The sequence below is a fragment of the Lipotes vexillifer genome, unplaced genomic scaffold, assembly GCF_000442215.2.
Source record: "Lipotes vexillifer unplaced genomic scaffold, Lipotes_vexillifer_v1.1 scaffold691, whole genome shotgun sequence".
In the NCBI taxonomy this organism is placed as follows: Eukaryota; Metazoa; Chordata; class Mammalia; order Artiodactyla; family Lipotidae; genus Lipotes; species Lipotes vexillifer.
The window spans coordinates 4,508,025-4,526,830 of NW_006788040.1; the positions used below are offsets into that span (position 1 = coordinate 4,508,025).

Consider the following 18,806-nt stretch of genomic DNA (forward strand, 5'->3'; position numbering starts at 1 on the left):
AGGAATGCCCTCCCTGCCCCCATTTCCCTCTGTTCTCAGCCTTCAAGGTCCATCTCTAATGATACCTGCTCCTTGAACCCTCCCTGGCTCCTGCCCCCCAGACAGAATCATCATCATGCTCCTCCCTCCCTGAACAAGAATCTCCCTGAACAAGAATCATCAGATGACACCCACAGAGAACATGGATGGAGCTCTTACTATGTGCCAGACACTGTGCGAAGCACTGTGTTACAGAAACTCCATAATGGCCTGTGCGGTAGGTGCCACCATTATCATCCTACAGATGAGAAAGTTAAGTCCACTGTGCGGTGAGCCTTCCGCCAGCCTTGTTAAATCCCACGTGAGTGAGGAGGGCTTCAGAACCTTTTCTAAAATCAGAAGGCATTGCAGGTGGGTGGGGGGCCCCGGTGGGGGAACGTGGAAGTGCTGGGCTTGGCCTAGCTCAGCCGTGCCCTAGGCTCACGTGTGGGCTCCAGGTGAGGCTTGTTCCTTCTCCAGCCTTCTCTGGGCCAATTTAAGGAGGCTTGTGGCGGTGTGGGCAGTTTCTTCTCATTATGGCTGTCCCCAGGGCGCTTCTGTGTGTTGCTCGGGTCTTGCTTCTCGGTAAGGTCTGGGCAATGGGTCTACCTTGGGAGCTGGAGTGGCGGGTGGCAGGTGGCGGGTGGGGGCCCTCCCCCTGCCCTCCCCGTCCCTGAGCTGAGCCTCCCTCTGCCAGCTGTGTACCTGGGGAGCCCCTGCGAGGATAACTAATCCCCCCATGCCTGGTCTGGGCCAACACAGGAGCTGGACTTGGCATCCTGATGGCCTGTCAGGTGCCCTCCAACACTCAGCCCTACCTCCCAATGCCCCCTGACCTGGGAGTCCCTTGCTGCCTCCTCCACTGAGAGCCCAGGACACCAGATCCCCGGGTTACCTCCTCCTCCTCCCTGACCTTCACCCTGTGTCTGGGGAGCCAGGCTGAGCAGGAACCTCCAGAATCCAGGGTCCTCCTTCTTAAGGCTTGAGCTGTCCAGCCAGGCCAAAATCAGGGGTAAGGGCCCACCCCCACCCTGCACCCCTGGCCTCTAGGACAGAGCTGGCATGCAGTAGATGCTCAGCAAACACTACACAACTGCTTTAAATTCTTCTCCTTTCTAAAAAACCTTTCAACTCCTTTCTGGTCCTTGGTCTGCTCTAGGCCCTCTGGGTCAAGATAATCCTTCTTCGAAGCAGCAAGGCAAGGTGGTCAGGAGCCCAAATGGTAAAAAGAATTAACTGGGGACCATTCAGGGATGAGTCTGCTTACACACAGGCCAGCTGCTCACACTGACACAAAGCAAGCAGTTACTGGTAGGGACGGGGTAAAGATAAACTCAGCTTTTATTTTAATACCATTGGTATCATCCAAATCTTGCCATATAACTTCAATCTTTAAATAGTTCTGGAAGAGCCCTTCGTTGGGAGTTTGAATCTAAGTTCTGCAGCTGATAGCTGCATGTAACTACGGGCAGATGATAGCAGGACTTCCCAGCCTGTTTCCACATCTGTAAAATAGGGGCAGTTGTGTGGTTCATATGGGGCTATGTGGAATAGCCCCTAATGGCAGCTAGGAGAATGCTCAGTGCTGGTCAAGCTTATTTGAGTAGATTCCCTTCGGTCCTCCCATTCCCATTCCCTCCCCCTAGGGGAACTGGCTCAGGGCTTGCCCTCCAGTCTGACTGTGGGGACCCACTGAACCCCCTTGACCTGTGGTGCCTCTTCATTAGCAACTCCCCAGCGCAGGCTGCTCCTTGGGCGGTAGGCAAACAGCTCGGCTGCAGCTGGCCCGTCGTGAACCCTGCATGGCCCCCTGAAGGACGCCTCCAAAAAGTCCTCAGCCCTCAACACACAGCTCCTGCAGGTGACCCTCCAGGTACCGCATGGTGAGTCTTGGCCTGGTGCCTATGGAGGGGATGGAGAGTGAACCCCTGAGGGCAGCCCAAGGAGGGCAGAATGTAGGCCATGTGTACCATTCCTGTACCTGGCCTCAGTCTTCCACCCCTGGTGGGACAGATGTGCACCCATTTGGTAGATGAGGCTGGGGTAAGAACCGAAGTTCTCTCTGAGCCTCCATCACCCCATCTGTAAAATGGGCATAACACTTCTAGGACCATTCAGGAAAGAATGAAATAATGGCTGTGATTTACCAGGCATGCAGTAGGTGTTTGTTAGGGGGTAGTTCTGGCTAGGCACTAGGAATAACCCTCTTCCCTCGGGTGCCTCGCCACTTCCCTTATGTGGAAGGCCTGGTTGATCCTCGAAGCCTGCATCCAGCCGGTGCTAAACTGGGCCATGAAGCTCTACATGGACAAGTGTGTGAACCTGAACCACTCCCAGAGGACATACACCCTCGTCTTCAACTGGGGGTCTGTGGGGTTTTGAGGGATGGGGAGGGAGATGGGGTCAGATAGCTCATCCCTATCCTGGGGTCTTGCTTAGCTGGGCCACTGGTGTAATCATGTGTAGAAGTCTGTTTTTTGCACTTGGTCGTTAGTAACCAACCATTTATGGTGCCTGGCCTGAACTTGCTGGGGCCTGAAGCTGCCCACCTGGGCTGTGAGTAACTTGGCAGAGGATGGACTGTCATTCCCAGCTGGGGTGCAGGCCGTTGAGTGGTTGCAGGGGCCTGAGAGTCTTGTCACTCATGGCTGACTTTGTAACTTCTGCCCTTTGCTCAGGCTAAATACATCTGTCCCCAGACTCTAGTAATGGGGTGGACATTCTTTAATGTGGCTTTAGGGAGCAAGAAGGTCCCACAGAGTAAGCCTCTCCATGGCTTCCCAGGAAACTTGTTACGGCCAGTCTCCGAGGTGATGGTCCCTTGGGATCCCTTGTCTGTCCCCTGGGTGCCTCTCAGTGGGCCCCGGTTCTGGCCCTTGGTCCCAGCAGAATAATGAGACATTGCAGTTCAGTGTGGAGGCCTTCATGCTCAACGATGACGTGGCAGAGGATGAGGTGAGGGCGATGCCCCAGGCCGAGGTGGATCTGGGGATTCTCTTCCTGTTACTCTGCTTCCCCTCCCAGGGCTATCTTGGGCAGAGTTGGGGGTCAGCCCAGGAAAGGAGTGCTGGATCCCCTGATAGGTTTTCCAGATTTAGCAAATCAAAATTTAGGCCTTGCAGTTAAACATGAATTTCAGATAAACAATGAATTTCTTAGTTTAAATATGTCCCAAATATTACATGAGATATATTTATACAAAAATTTTAAAGAATTAACCAAGCATCCTGTATTATCTGGCAACCCTCACCCTGAGAATGGCAGTGGGATAGGCATCCAGAGCTGAGACTTGGAGCCCACAGCCCTGGATTCGGCTGAGCTCTGACCAAAAGGCGAGGCCCTGGGAGTCTCTCATTTCCATGTGCAGGAACAAGTCTGAGATCAAGCCTGGCCCAAGGATTACACGGGGGGCTGGGAAGGCCCACTCACCCCAAAGAGATTTTGATAGATGTGATTAGGATGGAGGAACCTGGGCACTGTGGCCTCTGTCCCAAAGGATGCTGGCAGCCTGGGGCAACTTGAAGCTTCCTTTCTTTACAGTAAGATACTCGCATCACGGGAGATACAGATGCACAAAAAACAATTAACGCTGCTTGGAGATTATCCCAAGATGACACTAGAATTTTCTGTCTGTACGCCTGTTTATAAGAGTCATACACTACACTTTTTCGCTTCCTTTTAAGAGCTGTTCTCAATGTTACCTGTTAAATCATATATAGAACAGAAAATGAAAATCCTGAAGCCCTGAGAATCACCAGTCCTTGGGCATATACTAAGTTAGTGTTTTATAAAATAGGTCTGCATATGCCATGATAGAATTTGTTTTCCTCCCACTGAATATCCCATTTCTCTGCATGGGAGAATACTTTTTTGACTAGTGGGTCAAAAAAATCCTGGAGCTAGTGGGATCTTAGTTTTTGACGTGGCTAGTGGGATCTTAGTTCTCTGACCAGGGATTGAACCCATGCCCCCTGCAGTGGAAATGCAGTCCTAACCACTGGACTGCCAGGGAATTCCCAGGAGAATACATTTTTGTATTCTCCCATGAATGTTAACAGCTATGTAGAATTCCAGTCTGGTCGAGTTGTAACTTAACCAGTGCCCTATGGCAGAAACTACCCATGGGTTCCAATCTGCCCCTGTTCTAAACCAGGGTTGCAGTGAGGAAATGCCCATGGGTAAGGGAAAATCAGGAGAATTTTCTCTCCCTCTAAGGACCTATTATGGGCTGGGGCTGTGACAGTCACAGGCTGACCTGGCTTCTCCCTGCAGTGCCCAGTTGGATAAATGAGGCATAACGTAGTTCAACACAGGTGGTTGTGTTGGGGGGCGTGGGAGCCCTCTCACCTGGGGCTGGGGGCCTAGGTTCTTCCTTAAGTATATATATATCATCTGCTGGATGAGCATCTGGAGTTGGAAGAGACCCTCTGAGCCTGGCCAGAAATCCTGTTTTTACAACAACACGTCCTACAGGTGAGTACTTCCTGTTTCAAGCTGTGGGAACCTGGGCAAACTCCTTCCCCATTTCTCTGAAATGAAAGTGTTGGCTGCCATAATGCACAGGCCTTGGGTTCTGGAAGCTGGGTAACTGGGAGAGATGAAAGGCCTCAGCTAGCTCCGTACCTGGATGCTTCACCCACATCATGGGAAATCCTTATCCTGGAAATGTAGGTGGCCTCTCCTTGGTACAGGAAAACCAGGACAAGGACTGAGAGAACTGGTCCCACCACCATCCAGGTTCACAGATACTCATTTGTGGTCCTGTCCCCTCTGCCCTGTCCCATCTCCAGCTTCCCTGCCTGCTCCTGGCTTTTCTTTTTTTACCTTGATGAGTAACTGTGGGCTCAGGGTCACTTCCAGCTGCCCTGCACAGCCTGCCCCATACCACTGGGCAGCCCTGAGGTGCTTCCCGGCCCCGTCCTTCCCAGCCTCCTGTAAGATGCTGAAGGACTTGCTGGCAGTGGTTCTGGCCGTCAGCTGCGTCACTCTGCTGTTGATCCTGATCCTGCTGTCCCTGAGGAAGGTGTTGGAGGCTTTCCAGCTGAGCTGCCCACTAGGCTGGCTGGGGAACACACTGAGGCGGGCCTGGACCAGGCCAGACACTGAGGAGAGGCAGTCGGTGGCCAGGGCAATGGAGAGACTGTCTTTGGAGGAGGAGACTGATGGAGTGTCCCAGATAACCGCTGAGGAAATCAGGGAGTCAGGGGGCCCTTCAGAAGACCACTAAATCACCCTTTATATACACACGATAAAGCTTTCTACTTCTCTAGTGCTCTGGTCTTAACTCCCTCTGGTACTTGTTTGTGTTTGTACCATGTGCTGGGGGGCAAAGCTGACCTTAACTGTGTGGATGTGAAAGTGGATTCTCTGGAGAGGCTGCGGCAGTGCTGGGTTCCAGGGGAAGAGGATGGGGTCTGGTGCCTAATTAGCATCAGGACAGAAGGTTGCCCTGGCCTGGGGTCTACAAGGTTAACTGGCCCAGACTTTCGGCCTCAGCTGCCAAATTTGAACCCCCTCTTTTAAGGGAAACAGGCTGTGGTCACCATCTTTGCCTCCCAAGGGCAGCTGAGGTCTTTCCTTCCCTGTCTCTTCCCTGGCATTTCTGGGCTTTGGGAACTGGGACTTTACTTCCCTTCACACACAGTGGGGAGCCTGCAGGCCTTGGTCTTCCTGCCACTATACTGGTTACTGACTGCTGCTGGAATGAGGGGGCCCATTAGCCAAGGCTAAGTAGGGTCTTTTTCCCTCCCCAGCCACCTCCTGGACACTCAGAACTGGAGCAAAGCATCCTGCCCCTGGGTGAGACTGGAGACCTGGAGGCTGGGAGCTGGAGGGCTGCTTCCCACCGACTGTGGCTACGGAGTAGGAGTGGGTTTGCTGTGGCTGGGCATCCACGGATACCCAGGGGCACTTTTTGGTTCTTGGCTCCAGCCCTAGCCTAAGCTCTCTGCGCTGCCCCTGCCTCCTGGTAGCAAGTTCCCACTCTGTTCAAAATGGGGTCCATAAGCTGCAGTAGAGGAGCTTAGACAAATGCAGATCATCCAACAGCACTGCTCACAGCTGCCTCAGCCTCAAGGGTGCAAAGGGTCCACCCCTTCATCCTCTGCCCCTGCTGCAGCCTGGGGGTGGGGTCTTTACCTCAGAGGGCAAGGGTGAGACCCCCTGTCCCTCCACGCTGTATCCCCGACGCTGAGCCATCCTTCCCCCATGACATCCTTGCCCCAACTGCAGGTGCTGCCACCATCTTCGAAGAGTATGAACCCATCCTTCTCTTCTCTGCCTCCCCGCGTCCCTCTCCTCTCTCTCATTCCTTATTTGTAGGGCGGCCAGATAAAATATAGGACACTCAGTTAGATTTTAGTTTCAGATTAACAATACATTTTAAGTATGTCCCAAGTATTGCCTTTTTTCTTCTTCTAAATCTGACAACCTTTCTTCTTTTCCTCCTTCCTATCCACACCCCCACCCCAGCCCCCAGCTCAGAGAGTCGGCAGTCTTGTCCTGTTCTGGCAAGTTGCTGCAGTAACGTGAATTAGTGGTGGGAGGAGGGTGCCTTTAGCTCCAGTCCTATTTCTGCCACCCATGGGCTGAAGGAAACAAGGCCAGTGCATTTTGGGAGCTGTTTTTCATCTATAAAATGTGTCCATAAGTGCAGATGGAAAGTACTAGCTGCTGTTGAACATTAGTTTGATAAGTCTAAGAGTCAGGCCTCCTGTTCTGCCCATGGGTAAGCTCACCGCAGTGGGCTCGGCCCTCAGCTCATTCCCAAGGAACTTCAAGTCCTTTGGTTCCTAACCATCCTCAGTCTCTGTGTAATTCGACTCCTCCTGTCAAGAGATGTCAGGACCTGGGGCTCAAGCCAGCAGCTCCATGTCCCTGAGGCCATGTCCCTGGAGCAAGAACGTCCTGGGGCCCTGGTGTCTCCTCTAGTCGCCCAGTGTCTTGGTAGATGGCAAGAGTCCACGCTTCTCAGAGACCATATGAACAGTGTACCGGATGCTGGGCTTTGAAGCACAAGCCCTGCCCCCTCTGCTGTTTCCTTGGAGGAGCTGCTTAATTAGCATTGCGGGTCTCCATTGTTCCAGCTGCCCAATGGGCATAACACCTCCTCTGACCACAAACTGAGATTGGAGAGGGTGACATCCAAGACACTTCCACTGGACGATCAAGGACAAACAAGTCATTCCTTCTCTCCTTCTTTGTAAAAGTAGGGTCTTAGGAAGCAGTATTATAGGGCAATTAAGAGCAATGTCTTTGGAGTGAAAAAAACCAAACAAACAGGTCTTGGATCTGCCACTTAAGAGGGCATGGGTTTGATCCCTTGTCAGGGAACTAAGATCCCGCAAGCTGTGTGGCACAGCCAAAAAAAGAAAAAAAAAAGAGTTGTATGATGTTGGGTGAGTGACTTCACCTCTCTAAGCCTTGGTTTCCTTATGCATAGGTGTCCATGATACGTGGCCTCAGGGCAGGCGTGAGAGTGAAATGGGCTAAACTCACAAAGCACTTGGCACTGTATTTGGTGCGTAGAAAGCACTCACCGAATGACAGCTGTGGTTTTTTTTTTATTATCGCCAGGCAGCAGCTAGAGCCAGATGTGACTTCCTTTGCTTCTTCTAGGAAAGTGCCTTTAATTGCTTAAAACATAAGCTGTGAGTTGCAAGGGAAGGCGGTGAGGGTGGTAGAGATGGGTTGGGGAAGCTGTGTGCTCTGAGTCAGACAAAGCTTTCTCTAGGCAGCTCCTACCTACCCAAGGGGGCAGCCACTGCCATAGATCTGGGGGCTAGGTCACCTGGGTCTCCAAGAGAGTCCATCCCCTCCATGGCTCTGTCCCTGTCCGAGGTGCTGAAATCTCCCCTAGTACTTCTTATATGCTCACCCATGAATCACTTGCTCCCTACCTCCATTCAACTTCACAAGTATATATTGAGCATATATTATATAAGGAGTAGCAGTAAAAAGAATTTAGATACATCTCCAACCCAGGTTGCTGATAACTCATGGAGAAAAAATTCAAGCACACAAATGCCTCAGAAGTGAGGACAAAGGCTAGGAGACTTGTTTTCCTATTTTGGGGGTTTCAGGGACATCCACTTGTTCTTACCCTTGCTTCTTCCTTTTCTGCAACCTCGGCATTCTCCAAAGCTGTGCCTCTCGTACCTTTCCTGATCTGACCACAGCATATGCATTTTCCCCAAGGCAGCCGTTTCTTTACTTACTAGTGTCACAGAGTCAAAAGAGTACTACTGAGCAATTTCTGGGGGAAGAGTAGGCTATATAGGCCGAAAGCAGAGGGTCAGGGGTCTCTTGGAAGTGAGGGAGCTGCCTAGACAGGGGTGAACTCCTTGTCTTATTTCTGCATGCCCTCGTCCGGAAGCAGCACCTACACTGTGAAGCTGACCTTCTTGGTGTGGACAAAGCTATAGGTATTGTCAAAGCGCAGGACATCTGGGGGGATAGATGGACAGACGGGTAGTTTGGCTTGGCTTCACACACTCCCTGCGCCCTGCCCTGGCCATGGGGGAGAACAGGCTGTGTTCCCACCTGTTGTATTTGCCAAGCTGGACCAAGTTCCCCCGACTGCTGTTCCCTTCCCCATGGGAACTGCCATTCCTGAGCAGGGCCTGTAAACAGAAATTGACCTCCTCCTGGCATGTGCCCAGCCTGGCTTTAGTTGCACCAACTGGCGATGAGAACAATAGTCACTGCCTCCCATTGTGTCCACACCTGGACAGTCACATGACAGGTGTGCGAGGGGGGCATTTCAGAACATCAGAGGCCTCCCAGGCCCCTTGATGAAGTGGGGTGCAGGGCGAGGCCTGTGCATGCCTTCTGCCTCATTACAGGCACCCGAGAGGTAGGAGTTGTAGCCTCTGCTTCACAGGTGAGCAAACCTGTGCTCAGTAAGACTTTTGCTCAGGGTTATGCAGCTACCACGAGGCTGAAGTGGGACCCTGGTACCACACTCAGCTGTGTGCCTCTGGACAAGCTGATTTAACTCTCAGAGGCCCAGTTTCCTCCTGGGGAATGTCACTGCCCTATTGTCCCTTGCCTGTGTCCTGCGGCCTGAGTGCTCTCAGCCCCTTCTGGCACACGATAGGTGCTCTCAAGTGTGAACCGAAAGAGTGACTGTATGGATGAATGGCACTGACCTAGGGTGTATGTTCCTTGGTGGCGGGGTGGTCACCACCCTTCTGTTTCTTCCTATAAACCATGGCACAGGTGGCTCCAACCTTCCAGGGCTGGGGCCCAGCAAGGGCAGACTTACAGACGCCAGCTTCTGTGCAGGCGAGGCTCCCATCCTTGGGCACCAGGTGGGCGTTGTAGTGCTGGTTGAGCTGCACCTCCATCATCAACCCAACCCACTGCCACTCCCCCATCTGGGTCTTCAGGAAAACCCCGAAGCCAATGTCTTCACCATCAGATGAGAACTGCCACCTGTGTTGGGTGAAGGAGGGGAACAGGTCACTGCTCAGGCTGAAGGGTCCCTGAGGGGCTAGGGCCCAGGCAGGGGTGGGTTGGTGGCCTGTTCCTTACCTGAGGACACAGCCTGGGAACAGGATCTGGTACTCCACCTGGTGCGAGGAGCTGCGGCTGATCTGCACCAAGTGCTCGTACTGAGTCTTCACCTGGTCCCACATGTACGTGGACTTGGGGATCTCCCCACCATAGCTGATTTGCAGAAACAGAGCAAGATGGGCTTGCTCCCCCCCCTCTTGCATTGTTCATGCTGTTTCTCCTGCCTGAGATATTTCCCCATCTCCTGGAAGTATCCTGCTCATCCTGTCCTCCCCTACCCATCCCCCCCCACCCTGGGAAGCCTCCTGTGTCCCTCCAACCTCAATCAGGGCCTCTTCTGGGAACTTCCCCTCCCAGCTCATCCCTCTGGGTCAAAATTTCCCCATTTCTTGTTTGCTTGCACAGTTGCTGAGAACTCTGTCAGGGCAGGGCTGGGACTAACTCAATACCTGGCTCACAGGGGTTTCTCCATAGACATTTGTGGAATGAATGAGTGGGTGAGAAAGAAACCGAGCTCTACTCCTCTACCCTCCCCTGTTCTGGGGCTCTTCATACCTTAGTTAAATATTTGGGGTTCCCATCTGTGTCGGTCAGGGTCCCCCCAAACTGGGCTGGCAGTTCTTCAGGACTGATGAGTTTTAGCAAACCTTTCTTCCAGTTGTCTGTGGGGAGAGGGGTTGAAGGGTGACTATTGAGCACGGAAGGGACCCATCAGCCCCCCTCTTACCAGGAGGACCTGACCTTGGGGAGAAGCCCTACAGGAGCTAGGCTGCCAGGGCCCATTCCCAAGGCCCCCAGGCCTTAGGCTGCAAAAATGTCTTCCAGCACTGTGTTGCTATGGAAACGTTTTCCCTGGCTGATGGGTTTGCACATTTTTGAGGGTCTCCCAGTTATAAGCAGTCATGATTAGAGTTGTCTAATTGTTTCAAGGAGGCTAATGAGGTCAAGGACCATGTCAGGGGCCACACTGTGTGCAAGTGGCATACGCAAGTCAGACCTCTGGGTGGAGATGGACAGCCCTGGGTCTTTGAAAGGACCTCCCCCTCCCTGCTGCTTAATCACCACAATCATAATGCCCATTATTGTTCTTCACGCCCTATGAAAAGCTCTAAGTGTTCTGGATCCTGGGGTGTCACCATGGCCCCACCCTATAGCCAATTCAAGTTATCCCCTGCTGTGGCCATGGGAAATACCAGTGGGATGAGAAGGAAGACCATAATGCCTGGCATCTCACAGCCAAATGCACAGAATCCTGTGCGCCACCAAATGGGGCAGAGGCCTCGATGTGGGTCTGGAGTGTGGCAGTTACCCACACTGCTCCAGGATTTGGGGGCTACCTTGTGATCCACCCAGCTCCCTACCCCAGTGGATCTAGGCAGAGGCAGGAACTCAGGTATCAGAAAGGGAGAGAAAACAGGGATTTGTTAGATTCATCCCCATCCCCCTGGATCCTCAGATCTCCTGATTTGATGATCTGACCATTCTGATTACGAGATGTTATCCTCCAAGCTCAGGGTCACCGGTTGAGTTTAAGAACTATTTCCCTTCTCTATTTTTTTTTCTATCATTAAAACATTTTTTTCCCACTTATAAAGGTAATACATGTAATTCTGAAAGTTTAGAAAGTACAGAAATATAAAAAAATATATAAACCACCTGATTTCTTGCTAACCACAAATTATTTGGTTGTATTTCCTTCTAGAAATATATTCTTGTTTTTATAAAAATAAGACCATACTATCCACACCACTTTATAATCTATTTTTCTTTTAACTTAATGACATTTCCCATGACATCAAATCACTTTTCATGGCTGCCCAATAATTCATCAAATGGACGCATTGTTATTTACTTATCCAGTCCCTCCTTACTGAGCATTCCTTCTCTGAATCACTTCTCCTCTTCCTGCTCTTCTTCCTCATCCTCTTCAGCCCAAATTGCCTTTAGAAGCACTGAGGCGATGAGTGTTGAAAAGAAACTGATGCCCATAGCCCAGAGGTTGACTAGCAACCAAACTGAAACTGATAAGGAGAAAGATGTGGAGGTTTTAGTCACCAAAGAGGTATGGCAGGGAGTAAGATAGAGGTAACAGGATAGACTCTATAGTGTAAGACCCATTTCATCTTTGAGAAGGAGGAGCCTCTGACTTTAGGTGATATGTGTATCTCTGGAGGGGGTGATGGACCAAACTTACTCCAATGTTCATACGTAGAGCTTAGGGGATGGAGCTGGAATTACTTATTTCCCAACACTATAATTTTCCTGTGAGTGTCCTCACTCAAGAAGGGCTTCATGAGGTTGTATCCCACAGGGAACAGTTTGGTGGCTGGAGAGATATAAGCAAGTATAATGGGGAAAAGATAATTCCACTGGGCCACTCTCTCCATAACAGTCATAGCCAACAATGTGGAGGAATCATGAGTTACCTTGCCAAGTTCCAATGCCCTGCACCTGACAAACCATCCAACCAATCGGTCAACTAAAACAACAAGCAGCCAACTAACCAACCACCCAATCAATCATCCAATGTATCAAACAGCCAGCAAACCAGCCAAAAAATAGCCAATCAATTCACCTTCTCACCAACCCATCAATCAGCCTACCAATCAAACAGCCAACCTACCAAATAGTCAAACAACCAATCAACATGTCAGCCAATCAGTAAACCAATCAGCTAATTAAACAACCAGCTAACTGCCCAACCAACCACCTCTTCCAGTCAGTCAACCATTCAAATAACCAACCAGCCAACATTCAAACAACCAGCAATCAACCATCCAAGATACAGCCAAGCAACAAATCAGCCAACCAACTAACCAATCTGCCAACCAGCCACTCACCCACATAGGCAATCAAAATGCTAACTAGTCACTCAGTCAGTCTACCAAGCTAACAACTATCCAACCAGACAACTAGATATCCAACTAACCACCAGTCAACCAGCCAGCTACACAACTTGCCAGTCAAATAAACAAAAACTAAGCAATGAATCAACCAGTCACCCATCAAACATATATCCATCTTTCTATCCGCCCACCCACCCAAACAACAACCACCCAAATACCTATTGAGTTTCCACCTGGCCCCAGGACTGTGAGGGATACAACAGAAGTGGAGAATCAGAGGCCCTGCCTTCAAGGAGCAGACAACCCAAGGAAAATAGGATGAATACACACAAGACAACTGGAGGCCCCAGAAAGCAGTTGACAGGAAAGGCCAGACTGGGCTGCACCAGCTGCCAGTGCCAGAGGCAGTTTGATGAGGGAGAGATCAACATGGGTGGGAAAGGTGAGGGGGGATTCCTGGAAGAACTGAGACTGGAGCTGCCTCTTCTTGCAGTAAAGCCAACCATAGAAGTTACCATTTATGGAGAAGTTATTCTGTTTCAGGCACTCTGATTTGCATGCAGCCAAGCAACCAACCTGCCTCACTGCTATCCAAGGAAAAAGGCACTAGTATTGTCCCCAGGGTGCAGATAAGGAATTGGAGGCACAGGGGAGTGAAGTCACCTGCCACACACCTTTCACAATGAACATGAACTTCAGGGTCTCTGGGTAATTCTCTTCAAGGAGGCCGAAGAACTGTGGAACCAAGAAAGACCCCATGAGAGCCCACACCTCTTCTTCTCCTACCCCCATTCCCTTTGCAACCTCCCCTCTGGAGGATTCAGAGGGCTGTGTAGGGTTTCCCTTCTTTCCATCACCTCCATGGCCCCTGGAGGAAATCTCACCCCAGACTATTGCAACCATAACCTAATAGTAATTACATAACAATAATCATTTTTAGAGTAAATGTTATAGCAACGGTAGTATATAATAATTTATGTAATAGTAAATGAAACGTTTACTGTTTATTAAACGTTCACTATTTGCCAAGCACTTGTGTATACACTTTACATAACAACTCACTGAAATTTCCCTACATCCCTTTGAAGTGCAATCAGTACCCCCATTTTGTAAGTGAGGAAAATGAAGCATGGAGGGATAAAGCGACTCTCCTGAGTCACAGAGCTAGGGATGACAGGGCTGGGCGGGGTTTGTCTGAAGCTGGCCCCTATGGTCTCAGTACAGTGTTGTCCCTGAGGCCTGTTCTGTGGGAATCTTCCAGCGAACATATCTTTGGGTCCTGAGCTGCAGTGATGGGGCCCAGGAAGGCCATCACCTTTTATCAGATCCTGGCTCTGAGTGAGCAGCAAGGTTACAGCAGGCCAAGCTGGTCGTTAAAGCAAGCAGGGGTGCCCAGGGGCCTTTCCCCACCTCCTGGTACACTTCCACCAGGAGTTTCCCGAAGTGCTTCAGCCCCAGGCCTTCATAGTCAAATATCATCACAATGATCTCAATCTTCCTCCCCAGCTGTGAGGATGAGAGCAAGGATCAGGGTGCAGGCTCAGAACCTGGGAGATGGTGACCCCAGCACATGACCCTTCAGGGCTTCTCCCAGATTCCTACTCTGCCCTCAGATGAATGAGTGGACAAAACAGTGAATGCATTTACTACCCATCCATCCACCCACCCATCATGTCTATCCATCCACCCATTAAATGACCCACCCACTCATCAGTTCACCCATCCATCCCTTCATACTGCTGTTTATTCAGCCATTCTTCCCTCCATTTGTCCAACTAATATTTATTAAGCACCTATTTTGAGCCAGACACTGAAAGAATAGCATGTAGCTCAATAATCCAGAGTTCTTGTCCTTAAAGAGTTCACAGGCTGGTTGGGGAGACTGACAAGCAACCAGATCCCCATGGTCCTGAAGTGAGAGCTGGACAACGTGGGAGCTGTGGGAACACACGTTAACCCAGATGGGGACCTCAGAGAAAGTGACAGTTTGAGACCTGAAAGATAGTTAGGAGAGAGCCAAGGGAAGTGTGGGAGGGAAGTGCGTGTGCTGGAGGTCGGGCTATCCAGACAGAGGAACAACAGGGGCAAGGACTCAGAGGGAATCAGAGGGATAAAGCGACTCTCCTGAGTCACAGAGCTAGGGATGACAGGGCTGGGCGGGGTTTGTCTGAAGCTGGCCCCTATGGTCTCAGTACAGTGTTGTCCCTGAGGCCTGTTCTGTGGGAATCTTCCAGCGAACATATCTTTGGGTCCTGAGCTGCAGTGATGGGGCCCAGGAAGGCCATCACCTTTTATCAGATCCTGGCTCTGAGTGAGCAGCAAGGTTACAGCAGGCCAAGCTGGTCGTTAAAGCAAGCAGGGGTGCCCAGGGGCCTTTCCCCACCTCCTGGTACACTTCCACCAGGAGTTTCCCGAAGTGCTTCAGCCCCAGGCCTTCATAGTCAAATATCATCACAATGATCTCAATCTTCCTCCCCAGCTGTGAGGATGAGAGCAAGGATCAGGGTGCAGGCTCAGAACCTGGGAGATGGTGACCCCAGCACATGACCCTTCAGGGCTTCTCCCAGATTCCTACTCTGCCCTCAGATGAATGAGTGGACAAAACAGTGAATGCATTTACTACCCATCCATCCACCCACCCATCATGTCTATCCATCCACCCATTAAATGACCCACCCACTCATCAGTTCACCCATCCATCCCTTCATACTGCTGTTTATTCAGCCATTCTTCCCTCCATTTGTCCAACTAATATTTATTAAGCACCTATTTTGAGCCAGACACTGAAAGAATAGCATGTAGCTCAATAATCCAGAGTTCTTGTCCTTAAAGAGTTCACAGGCTGGTTGGGGAGACTGACAAGCAACCAGATCCCCATGGTCCTGAAGTGAGAGCTGGACAACGTGGGAGCTGTGGGAACACACGTTAACCCAGATGGGGACCTCAGAGAAAGTGACAGTTTGAGACCTGAAAGATAGTTAGGAGAGAGCCAAGGGAAGTGTGGGAGGGAAGTGCGTGTGCTGGAGGTCGGGCTATCCAGACAGAGGAACAACAGGGGCAAGGACTCAGAGGGAATCACAGTAGCTAGCATTCTGAGAAATATGAATTAGGCCCCGTATGCCAGCCACATACTTGCATTATCTAATTCAATCTTTGCGACCATTATTATTGTCCCTGTTCTATAGGTGAGGAAACAGGCTCAGGGAGGTGAGGTAACTTTCCAAGGTGGCAAAGTCCCCAAGATCACACAGTGCCTGACTCAGAGCTTGTGCTCCACAAATGAAACCAGGACCACTGCTTTACTAAGACGCCGGTGGTGGGACTCTTCTCCCCAACTTCTTGGTGAGCTAAGTTTCTTTCCCACCTAGATAGGATGCTTTGACCAAGGCCCTAGGGGTGAGGGCTCAGAGCCACGAGCTAACTGTGGTGGTGAAGAGCCTGGATTTGGGGGACAGACAAGCTTGAGCTCAAATCCCAGCTCCACCTTGGGGCTGTGGGACTTTGGGTGGGCTGCTTAACCATTGCTGGGCTTCAGTGTCCTCATGTGTACAATGGGGACAACAGTACCCACTTCATGGGGTTGTGAGGATTAAATGAGATTATGCAGATAAAGTCTTAACTTATGCTTGGACCTCATGAGCCCCCAGGAAATAGTCATAATTGTTATAGGAGAGGTGCCTGCACACTCATGATCTTTGCTACCCTCCACTCACGGTCCCGATGATCCAGAGACTGCTTGGATGGTAAGTCTATAAGGGACTGGGGGGTGTGCAGGTGTTGGCTCACCTCAGGGGGCTGCCAATCACTATGTGGTCAATGTCCATGGTCTTCCAGAACTCCATGTACTGAAAGGGAGTTGAGTGGTAAGGTCTCACTGGGCTCCCAGCACCCCTGAGGAGGGGATGGAGGTAGGGGCTGGAGGCAGGGATTGCCCCCACAAAGCCCCTAGCCAAATTTCCAGGGAGGGGGATGGGTCTCACCTTGTGAAGCATGGCCTCTGATTTCTGCAGGTCGAAATTCTGAGCTGTGAGAAGATGGAAAGAAGGCATGGGGTGGGAAAGAGGTTGCCTTGCAGTCATCTTGCCCTGGTCCTGGGCAGTGGGGGGCTATGGAGGGCACTGGGGGCCTGGGTGGGACCTCCCTTTCCTGTCCCCTCCCCTCTCCTGCAACTGAACACGTGAAGCAAGGTGGTATGGTCGGATCCTGAGAGCCTTGGGTCCTTCTGGAGCAGCTGGGACAAGGGCCCTCTCACTGCCCCCTCACCGTGACCTCCCCCACCTCTGCCCTCACCTCAGAGCCAGCACAGAAAGAAACAGTCATCTGGGTTGGGCAGGGCAGGCAACACATCCTGGACATTTTCTCGGAACTAGGAAGAGAGACCTTGATTGAAGAGGTTTTCACACTGAGCCTTTGCCCCAGACTCAGTGATTGTTTTCGTCTTGCCTCCTTCTCTTCCAGTGCAGTCTGGCCCACAGTGATGGAGGATGGGTGAGTGGATGGATGGGTAGGTGAATGGAAGGAAGGATACATGCGTGAGTAAATAGAAAGAAGAAAGAATGGATGGATGGATGGGGAAAAAGGAAGGGCAAATCAATGAATAGTGGATGGACAGAAGGAGAGATGGGTGTGTGAGTAGACAGATAGACAGGTGGGTGGGAGTAGGAGGATGGATGGAAGAAAAGATAAATGGGTGGATGGGTGGGTAAGTAGATTTGGGTATGAATGTATTCTTAGTTCTTTTCATGTGTTAGCCCACCAAGGCTTCTGTCTTTTTTTCCATCCCATTTTCTACAGGATTATGCGTCCTCTTCCCCATTGACCGTGGGGATGACAACACACTCTACTCCATCTCTCAGCTCTTACAGACAGGTCATCTTTCAGGGTCCTGACGAGTGAAAGGGAACAGAGTCAGAGGGCAGACCATCTTCAGCTCCCACCTAAGGGGAGGTGGGGAGGGGCATGTCAGGTAAAAGTCTCTGGGTCTGGCTCCTGGATGAGAAGTCAGGCTTGATCTGGCACCCACACTATTGCCCAGAAGTGGTACTGTTCCCTCAACCTCTGACCTGGACAGGGCTGATGTCACCAGGCACTGGGAGACCCGACCCTGGGTGAGGTGATGACAAAGAGACAATGTCAAGGACATGCTGAGCCAACAGAGGGGGGCAGTGTTCCGGCCACCGCCCTCCCTCCTCTTCTCAGCCCTTTTCCCCTGGCTCTCACCTTGGCCAGGGTCTCTGCCTGCTTGGGGCTCAGGTCTCCAACTCAGCCACTCATGGTGCTGTGTAGTGGAATAACTGAGGACATGGAAAGGAGACGTGACCCATGAGCCCCCCCCACCCAGCAAACCGGGGGCTGGCGAATAAGCCAGAACTGTAAACAGTCCTGAATGCTTTGAGCACCCCCCACCCCCGGCAAACCGGGGGCCTGCTAATAAGCATTGAGTGCTTTGGGCACTGATCCATGAGATGTCCTCAGTATAATCAGTATGGTGGGAACGCAAGGAAATGTCCTTGTGCTGCTTTTGCGCTCAAGGACGAAGCACGGCATGTTTTCAAGAAAGCCCATTATTGCTTGTATAATCAATAAAAGCATATGTTGCTGCTTTGGCATTTCTGGAATGTTAAGAAAACAAGTCTTAAAATGTAAACATAGGTAATGCTTAAATAAAAGCTACCACAGCAGGACAGACGGCGCTGTTTTGCCTGAGCGAGCGGCAGCCCTCTACTGCTGTGCTTCGGCACAATTCATCTCGTGTGATGAGCTTGCTTTCGGCCCTGTCATGAGAAAAACTACAACAGTGCTGAGTGGAGGCCACTGCAGGCAGAGGCCAAGCCTCGTCTGTGGTCCTGACCAAGCGGAGCCTTTTGCCCCCACTCCTGGGCGTGGCTCCAGGCGCCTCCTTCTTGGCCAGCTGTTGGGTTGCACATTACATAATTGGGATTAAGTGAGGTCCTGTGCTTGGCTCTGGGATAGTTTGGGGTGGGGGGAGGCAGGTGTACGCGGGAGGGCGTGTCAGAGGTCCCCTGCCAGGTGGAAGAGGCTGGGAGGAAATGAGGCTGGCTTCCCATGGCATGGGAGTCCAGGCTAGGTACCTGTAGAACCCCCCTCAGTGCTCCCCAGGCCTCCAGGGAAGGGGGGGATTTCAGGGGGAGTGAGGACTGCTCCCTGCAGGCACCCCTTCTCTCCGACCCTCAGTCTCCCCATCTCACTAAGGAAGAGACCCCGCACCTACAGTTCTGCAAACGTCACCCTCACCCAGCTCTGATGGCTAGGAGTCAGGGACTCAGTCTAGTAAAGAGTTCGTTCACTTTGTTGGGGTGGGAGGCTCATGTCTTTTTGCAACAAATGTCCATATTCAAGAGGAGACAGGCTGGGGCAGAAAAATGGAACTCGAAAGGTGTCCTTGCTAAAGGTTTTTTTTCCCTA

General features: G+C 51.3%; 1 protein-coding gene across 1 annotated transcript; it reads right to left on the minus strand.

Moving 5' to 3' along the window:
* Nucleotides 1-8,341: 8,341 nt before the first annotated feature.
* On the minus strand, nt 8,342-17,654 carry LOC103072687 (SEC14-like protein 3). The gene is given in 14 exon segments (XM_007461216.1): nt 8,342-8,463; nt 9,284-9,453; nt 9,553-9,687; nt 9,993-10,000; nt 10,090-10,196; nt 11,777-11,860; nt 13,055-13,115; nt 13,791-13,886; nt 14,764-14,859; nt 16,167-16,183; nt 16,186-16,225; nt 16,361-16,404; nt 16,671-16,746; nt 17,601-17,654. Coding segments are annotated over 14 exon segments (1,110 nt in total).
* Between the last annotated feature and the right edge of the window lie 1,152 nt (nt 17,655-18,806).